Genomic DNA, 9,832 nt, shown 5'->3' on the forward strand with positions numbered 1-9,832 from the left:
GATATTACGTTATTTTTCTCCTTCAACCTATAGTCTGTACTATTTTTACTTTGGGAAATTGAGATTTTCTTTATGGCATAACACTGAACCAATTTTTGCATGTGTTACAAGCATATTTGGAAAGAATATGTATTCTCTGCAGGGTGCAAAGTCCTCTTGTCTATGTTATATCAAGATTGTGTGTTATTTAGATCCTTTTCTGTATCTTTATTTTGTCAAGATAGGATTACAAGGAACTAACAGTTGGTAAAATATAAGCGTATGCTTGTGTATATGTACATAAGCTCTGAAGGAAAAGGGAAGAAAACTGTAAATGCTTGATTCTAACGAGGGGTCAAGGAGGAAGATGTTTGCTTTTGTACTTTTTGAATTATGAACTTGTGAAAATACTATACATTCAAAAAATAAAAATAAATAAAATGTAAAAATAACAAAATTTAAAGGATTTTTAAAGAATCCTATTATGATTCAGCTACCTATTTTTATATCACATTGACTGTAAAAAGTTAAATGGAGGTCAAAGATTTTTAATATATTACAGGAAAAACTTCTTTACACTCGGTGCAAATTGGGGAAGAAGAAATTCTAATTTTACCCCTTCCTTTTCATTTGGCCACAATAATTTTTTTTTTTTTTTTTTTTGCGGTACGCGGGCCTCTCACTGCCGTGGCCTCTCCCGTTGCAGAGCACACGTGCCGGACGCGCAGGCTCAGTGGCCATGGCTCACGTGCCCAGCCACTCCACGGCATGTGGGATCCTCCCGGACCAGGGCACGAACCCGTATCCCCTGCATCAGTAGGCGGACTCCCAACCACCGCACCACCAGGGAAGCCCCGCCATACACTTTTTAAAAGAAGCTAAAGTAAAAGTTTTATTCAATAGCATATCTTTATCATCTTTAATTTGTGAAAAATCATGTTCTTAAATTTAAGCAAAACTGAAAAACTGTTATGCATGTAAAAAGGGAGGCACCTAGAATAAAATGCCCAACAATATTTTAAAAATAAATTAATAAGCCACTAATACTTTTCTTTTGCCTTGTATATTTTAAAGATACATGAAACTCCATACACTACACCAAGAGTTCATTGTTGCACTACAGGAATTCTGTTTCAAATTTTGCATGTCTTGTAGGGTACACTGTAACCCGTGGCATGCAGCCCTGTAGAGCGTGAAATCTAATGTGAATATGTAAACTAACGATTACAAATCAGGAAACAAAACAACATACATCAGCATGGGGAGAAGTTTAAAAGAATAAAACAATACTGCTCAGACATTCATATGCTGGGTCACTGTCAAACACCACGAGATACTGGGTAATATAATTCATCTACTTTTCACCCTCAATTTAGACTACAAAAGAAAATCATTTCCTTCCTTTCCAGTTTTATATAATCTCTCAGTAAGTTCAAAGGTCTGATTCTTTCTATATATGAGCAGTACACTGAGAAGATATAGAATTCATTTCTGGATACAAAGATATTAGCAAAATTTTTCTTTCAATTTAAAGAACAGACTTACTTTGTATTAAAAATATTGACAGGAAAATGAAACACAATAAATATAAAATCACATTTTAAAAACCTAATTGTTAAAATAATTGATTCTTATTCACCCTGTTAAATATCCTCCTTAAAAATGATGCATAGATCATGCAGAGCACACATCATTCCCATCACTGAAGCATGAAACTGTAAAGCAATGGAGTAGTATGAGTTAGTTGCCTTGACCTAACTTCTTTCTTGGTCTCTATCCACATTAAATTTTTTCTTTTAAATCTTCTTCCCTCTAATTGAAAATTTAATATATGTTCAACATGTATTACAAATTAGCTTAGAGGAAAAAAAATAATATAATTATTATATTATATAATTATATTATATAATATATAATTATATTTTAATTATATAATTATATATATTATTATATATAATTATATAATTATATATTATTATATATAATTATATAATTATATATAATAATATATAATAATATTTTATATAATAATATATAATTACATATATAATATATATAATATAATTATATTTTATATAATTATATTATATAATTATATTAAAATTATATAATTATAATCTCATCACTGAAAATTAACCACTTAATGTTCATATTTCTCCTTCTAGCCTTTTGTCTAAATACGTTTACTTAGATAAAATGCAATATGATTAAACCATTTGCAACATTTTTTCATTTAACTAATATATTATGAACATTCTTCCTAGTCAATTAATATTCTTTTACAATTTTTTATGATTGCAAAATAGTCTATAATATGGACTTATTTATTTAAGTAATACTTATTATTTAACTTAGCCAATTCCCTATTATTAAACATTTTGGTTGGCTCTTTTTTTTTTTAACCAACATAAATAATGCTTTGATTCTTGTATATACATATTTGAGCACATTTCTGATTACTTCCTTGAAACAACCTCCTAGAACTAGCATTGCAAGGCCAAAGAATATGTATCTTTTCAAGACTTTTGATGCATATTACCAAAATACCCTCCAAAAAGGCTATAAAAAATCCTTACTCCCACCAATGATATATGAGTGTCCATGTTAATTATAATAGCTGATTTTTATGTTTACAAGGAACAACTAAGGGCTCGATATTTTTTAACAATGCAAGTTTATCCATATATACTAATTGCATTGGATTCTGCTTGCCCTAAGATATCTACAGCACATGCTGAAGTGTTTAAAGGAATAAACCTTATCTCTATCACTAGTTGGATTTTTTTTAATCAAGCTGAGCTATTATATGTGTCTATTAAGGATGTGATTTGTTAATCTCAATAAACAAATATGTAGTACTTACTTCAATGATTCAAAGATTTTAGAGTACATTAGTACTCTAAAATGATAAACATATATAACCACTATTGCAAATGAAACGATTAAAATAGGTAAGAGATACATCCCTCGTAAAATCTGCCCCCAAACTTGAACTCCCTTTTGTGTCCTCTTTCCACTATAATTCACAATTAGAAACAAAGATAGCAGATGGATAACATTTTCATTTTTCTCTTTAGCATCCATTAACTCACCCAAGTGTTTGTAATGGTGATTGTGAGCTTGTAATAAAACCTTCACTCGATCCAAAGGAGCAACTGTTGTTTTGGCACAGCATCCAGCAATACCTAAAAAATTTGAAAAGATCAGGAAGAAATTCCATACCATTTCTTTCCAGATGGAAATCATTATTTAGAGGCTAACATACCCTCTAATCTCTAATTTGATCTCCATGGGTAGAACTGCCCAGTAGCAGGGATATGTAGATGATGGGCCCCCATTCTCTACAGTTTAATTATTGAGCATGTCAGACTTAATAAGTTTGAAGAGTGTAAATCTGTCCCCTAATTCCTGATGAACACTGGAATCTTGCTAAATGTGGTTATGGAGACAGACACTTGGAGGGATTTACCCACCTATAAGCCTCTGTTTGAAATAACATCTTCTTCTTCTGGATGACTTCTCATTGAAATAATCAAATTTCACCCATAAAATTCAGTCATTCATTCATCCACTCAGCAATTATGTATTTGGTCCCTACCACATGCCACTGTGCAGACATGTGGATGACGGTAAAGTGCATACATGGGCTTTAGCATAAATCAGAATCCAGGTGAGCCCTAATAGCTTGGCATGCTTCTAAGGTGACAATATATAAAGATTTTTTGCTACAGACTGTTTGTGTCCCCTCAAAATTCATACGTTGAAAACTAATTCCTAGTGATGGTATTTAGAGGTGGGAGGTGGTATTAGAGGAGGTGATTAGGACCCTCATGAATGGAATTAATGCCCTTATAAAAGAGGCACCAGAGGGACTTCCCTGGAGGTCCAGTGGTTAAGGCTCTGTGCTTCCACTGCAGGGGGAACTAGGACTCCGCAGGCTGTGCGGTGCGGCCGAGAAAAAAAAGAGGCCCCAGAGAGATCCCTGGCCCCTTCCACCAAGTAGAAACACCAGCTATGAGGAAGTAGGTCCTCCCCAGATATTTGCTGGCACCATGACCTTGGACTTCCCAGTTTCCAGAACTATGAGAAAGAAGTTTGTTGTTTATAAGTCACCCAGATTACAGTATTTTTGTTATAGTAGCCTGAACCATCTAAGACACTTCTGTAAAGTACCTTACATGTAGTAAGCACTCAACCAAATGAGTTGTTACTATTATAAAAAGGTGGACAAAAAAGTCCTTGGTGTCTTTTTTTTTTTTTTTTTTTTTTTGTGGTACGCGGGCCTCTCACTGTCGCGGCCTCTCCCGTTGCGGAGCACAGGCTCCGGACGCGCAGGCCCAGCAGCCATGGCCCACGGGCCCAGCCGCTCCGCGGCATATGGGATCCTCCCAGACCGGGGCACGAACCCGCATCCCCTGCATCGGCAGGCGGACTCCCAACCACTGCGCCACCAGGGAGGCCCCTTGGTGTCTTTTTTATGGTTATGTTAAGCTCTTCATCATTGCATATTTGTTAAGGAAGGTACAAGAGGACTGGGATATTGTGCATCTCTGCATCCCCAGAGACCAGTTCAGGGCCTGGCACCTAACAGGTACTCAATACCTGTTTACTGAATGAATGAAGAGTCTTACTTTACAAACTTTTAAAAATATAAGACAAAATCACTCAAAATCCACACACATTTACTTAATAGCTCAGCATGTAACTGATGCTAAAATGCATATTATGAAACACCCAAAAATAAAATGCCTATTTGTACTCAAATATTAAATCCACATATAAGTTTCTATATCAAGCTTCTCTTATCTGAACTAATGGAAATAACAGTCATGGCCACTCAAAATTGAGGATAAGCTAAAACTAATTTTCATTCGGGTATATTTGGTTTCAGAGTAGTTTTTTATATTATTATCTTCCCATTCATTATGAAATAACCATATAAAAATATTTAGAACCTGTTGAATAAGTAGTTTCTTTTAATAATATCTTTACTTGCTTATCACCTCACTTTATAGCTCAATTAATCATTACAAAAGTCCACTGAGTAAGGTCAAGTAGGCTTTATCTTCATTTTGAACAGCTGAACTTAAGATATTTGCCAAAGAGGACTTCCCTGGTGGCACAGTGGTTAAGAATCCACCTGCCCGTGCAGGAGACATGGGTTCAAGCCCTGGTCCGGGAATATCCTGCATGCTGCGGAGCAGCTAAGCCCGTGCGCCACAACTACTGAGCCTGCGCTCTAGAGCCCACAAGCCACAACTACTGAACCTGCATACCAGAACTACTGAAGCCCGTACGCCTAGAGCCAGTGCTCCTCAACAAGAGAAGCCACCGCAATGAGAAGACTGCGCACCACAATGAAGAGTAGCCCCCGCTCACCGCAACTAGAGAATGCCCGCATGCAGCAATGAAGACCCAATGCAGCCAAAAATAAATTAATTTATTTATTTTAAAAAAAAGATATTTGCCAAAGACCACTGCTAATCACCAATAAAAAACACGTATGGTTTCCTTTGTACCAGGTACTAGGCTAAGAGATTCAACTGCAGGCACTATGCCAAGGCTTTTACAGGTACTTTCGCATTTAATCATTACAATTACATTCTGAGGTAGGTACTCTTATTTTCCCATTTAAAGGATGGGGGAACTGAGGCAAAGGGAGGTTAAGTAACTTGCCCAATGGTATTTTCTCATATCACTTGGACCAGGAGCGCCTATAATGGTTATAAAAATCTGTGAGCAACTTTTTAATACCCATTTTATTCAAATAACAAAAAACTAGAAAACAAAGCAAATTTTCACAATAGATGAAACTGGTAAATCCATACAATGGAATACTACTACTCAGTAACAAAAAGGAGCACACTACTGATACATACAACATGGATGAAACTTAAATGCATTTTGCTAAGTGAAGGAAGCCAGACTCAGAAGACTACATATTGTATGATTACATTTATATAACATTCTGGGAAAGGCAAGACTATAGAGACAGAAAACAGATCAGTGGCTGCCAGGGGTTGGAGGTGAGAGGAAAGGCATGAGTACAAAGGAAAGTGGAAATAATTGGGGGTTATGGAACTATTCTATATCTTGACTGTGGTGGTCATTACAAAACATGTTTGTTAAAACTCATTAAACTGTACACACGAAAAAGGGTGAACTTTACTGTATATAAATTATACTTTAATTAACCTGATATTTAAAAAAACTATAAAAACAAATAAAAATATTGTGCAAGGTTTTAAAAAGTACACATCTTAATCAAGATTCCATTGCAGAGTTTCCTATACTTGCTGTCTCCCATTTCTTTCTTCCTCTTAATAGATTTTGTGTAGTAAAGTATAAGATACATAGAGAAAAGTGCACAAATCACAAGTATGCCACTTAATGAATTACAGTAAGGTGAATACACCCACATAAAGACCACCCAAATCAAAAAATGGAACATTACCAGCCTCCCAGAAGTCCCTCTCCTCAAATCACTATTTCCTCCTTCTCAGAGACAACCAATCAGCCTTCTGAGTTCTAAAAACATGGATTTAGTTTTGGCTGTTTTTGAACTTTATACAAATAAAATCACACAGTTTACACTATATCTGGCTTCTTCTGTTCATCATTATGTTTGTGAGATTCATACACATTGTTGGTGTGGTGGGAATTTACTCATTTTCAGTGCTGCATAGTATTTCACTGTATGATTATACCATATTTTGTTGTACATTCCTTTTTTTAAAAAAAAGTATTAATTTATTTATTTTTGGCTGCATTGGGTCTTAGTTGCAGCATGCAGGCTCTTCGTTGCAGTGCATGGGCTTCTCTCTAGTTGTGGCCAGAGCACGTGGGCTCTGTAGTTGCATCATGTAGGCTCTCTAGTTGTGGCGCACAGGCTCAGTAGTTGTGGAGCATGGGCTTAATTACCCCACAGGTGGGATCCTAGTTCCCCGACCAGGGATTGAACCTGTGTCCCCTTCACTGGAAGGCGGATTCTTAACCACTGGACCACCAGGGAAGTCCCTTGTTATACATTCTAACATTGATGGGCATTTGGGTTGATTCTGCTTTGGGGATATTATGAATATCACAGATAAGAGCAGAAATAGATATGTTGGGTATATACCTAGGAGTGGAACTGCTGGATCATACAACTGCTAGATCAACTGCAGGTATACAAATGTTCAGCTTCATAGATAACTACCCAGCCAGTTCTCCAAAGAGGTTGTACCAATTTGCATTACCTGGTTGCTAACGTTGCCTACACATTACCAAGACTACTACTCCAATGTCTAGTCAACATCATAAAATGTAACATGTCCAAAACTGAATTCCTGATCTCCCCCAACAACCATCATGAACATTGTCCCAACTACAGGCTTCCCATTTCAGTCAATGACAACTTCATCCTTTCAGCTGCTCAAACCAAAATAAGTCCCCCTTGACTTCTCTTCTTTACCCATCTCTAATCTGTCAGAAAATAATTTATTCTATCTATATCCAGATTATCACAATTTTTCACCACCTCCCCTGCTACTAACCTGATCCAAGCCACCATCATCTATCATCTGAATTACTGCAATAACCACCAAACTGGTCTCCCTGCTTCCATATTTACACCCCTGCAGTTATTCTCCACAGAGCAGCCCAAGTAATCCTTTGGAAACATATCATATCATGTCACTTCTCTACTAAAGACCTGCAATGGCTCCCTACTTCACTCCAAGTAAACCTCCTTCCCCCATCAGCACCACCTGGCTCCAGCCACATAGGTCTCACTGCAGTTCTTTGAACCGATAAGTCCTCCCTGACTTTGAAGACTTTGCCTTAGCTTTTCTCCCCACCTGGAAGGCTCCTTCTTAGACATCAACTTTCTAAACTCCCTCACGTTTTCAAGTTTGCTCAAGTGTCATCCTCCCAATGAGACTTACCACGAATTATCCTATTTAATACTGTACCCACGTAGCCTCTCCATTTCCTTGCCCCATTCTCCTTTTTACTTCTTCCCATTCCATTCGTCATGTTCTTATATACTATATAACTTATTTTTTCATTTTGCTTATCGCCTTTCTCACAACAAGTCCCCAACCAATGTAAACTCTAGGATCTTTGTTTTATTCCCTGATGTACACTGAGCATGTAGCAGACACTCAAATATTCCTTGTATAAATAAATGAATGACCTTTTTATCAGCAGAACAAAATAATTCTTAATACTATTGCAGCATACAGATATCTTTCTACAAGTCCTCATAATGTGGAATTTTAAAAATCCCCAGCCTTGGGCTTCCCTGGTGGCGCAGTGGTTGGGAGTCCGCCTGCCGATGCAGGGTACGCGGGTTCGTGCCCCGGTCCGGGAGGATCCCACATGCCGTGGAGTGGCTGGGCCCGTGAGCCATGGCCGCTGAGCCTGCGCATCCGGAGCCTGTGCTCTGCAACGGGAGAGGCCACAGCAGTGAGAGGCCCGCGTACCACAAAAAGAAAAAAAAAAAAAAAAATTCCCAGCCTTTACAAATAATTAAGTGATGACAACCCAGACAGTCAACTAAGAGAGGGTAGAAACTGAAACACCTCTTTACGGGAAAGCAGAAGAAATTTCTGAGAGACAATATGAAACTTCTGGCCCGACAGTCACACCAACAGTAGGGCTGCACCAGCTACCTGTCAAGTACCTGTGGCACAGTTTTCTAGAATCACCGGAACCAGTTTTGGTTGTAGACAGTTTTGCACAATTTCCCAGTCATCCTTAAAAAGCTGACCTCCAATGTTTATTTTCTTTTAAGCAAACAGCAAAATCCAATTCTACTCTCGGTCGTGCACAGTCTTTATAAAAGAAAGGAGTGCCCAGCATGTTGCACTGAAACCCTGACGTCCTTTAAGGGACTCCCCTCTTTTTCCTGCTATCTAACCCTGAAGAACTGGTGCCTGGTTCAGCCCTTCCACGGCTCCAGCCGCTCCTCGACAGCTCGAGGCCCTTCCTCCCTAGGATCCTGCTGTCATTAGTCAAGTGATTCTTAGAGGTTACAGCGGGTCCGGGCAAACACCTGGCAGGACATTGGAGCAGCCAGAGTCCAAGAATGTCATCGCGGCCGCATACACCCGACCTGCCCCGGATCCCGCCCCGGCCACTCCGTGCGCGGCCAGGTCCTCCCGACGGAAACCCACCTCCGGCCAGGAAGGAGCGCAGCCAGTAGAAATCTCTGCGGGAGGCTGGCCCTCCGGCTCCTGACGCCTGCGGCATCGCGGGAGGTGGCTCGGCTGCTGCCAGGGCCGCCGCCGCCGCCATCAGGACCAGGGCCGCGTCGGGAGCTTTGGTCGCCAATTTATAACCCAAGCCCCCTAGCCATGGCCAGAGCAGGCGGTGACAGGGGACCGACCGCCGCACGGCGGGACAGAACACCACGGGCGGCGCGGCGCTGGTTGATGGCGTAGGCCAGGGGCGGGGCCTGGGTCAAGGCCCGAAGCGGGAGTCGCCGGGGCTGGACACCTCCCCCTCTCCCCAGCTTCGCCCCACATCTCTACTTCTGGCCTCGCTGTGCAGGCGTCTTCTGTTACAGGCGGAAAAAGGGAAGCATGGCCAGCGAGAAGGTCCTTCCAAAACCCACCACCTCAGAAAGCTCTACCGCGCCCATCAACCCATATTGATCATTGATCGACATGTAACCGTCATCGGGCTGCCTTCTGACCTTCCCAAAATGAAGCCTTTCCAGAACCAACCTTTGGTTCCTCACTCTTTCCAGGAACTTCTGACATTGCACTGTCTCCAACCTGATCAGCTCTGCCTTCTCAGATCTTCTCGCTGAACCTCACATTCTGCCTCCCTAACCGCCCCCCCAACTAAGCTTCTATTCCACCCCCAA

General features: G+C 39.8%; 1 protein-coding gene across 2 annotated transcripts in view; it reads right to left on the minus strand.

The window, feature by feature from the left end:
* Positions 1-9,258, minus strand: part of SLC25A16 (solute carrier family 25 member 16) — a gene marked incomplete at both ends in the record, with an annotated part of 33,294 nt that extends 24,036 nt beyond the window's left edge. The window contains 2 exons of one of the 2 annotated variants that reach the window (XM_079715998.1): positions 3,072-3,164; positions 9,138-9,258. In XM_079715998.1, coding sequence (XP_079572124.1) covers positions 3,072-3,164; positions 9,138-9,258 — 214 coding nt within the window. Of the gene's footprint in view, positions 1-3,071; positions 3,165-9,137 lie in introns of those variants that run through there. The other variant, XM_079715999.1, reaches the window with a different exon arrangement.
* Between the last annotated feature and the right edge of the window lie 574 nt (positions 9,259-9,832).

Source organism: Hyperoodon ampullatus, assembly GCF_949752795.1.
Source record: "Hyperoodon ampullatus genome assembly, chromosome: 1".
NCBI lineage: Eukaryota > Metazoa > Chordata > Mammalia > Artiodactyla > Ziphiidae > Hyperoodon > Hyperoodon ampullatus.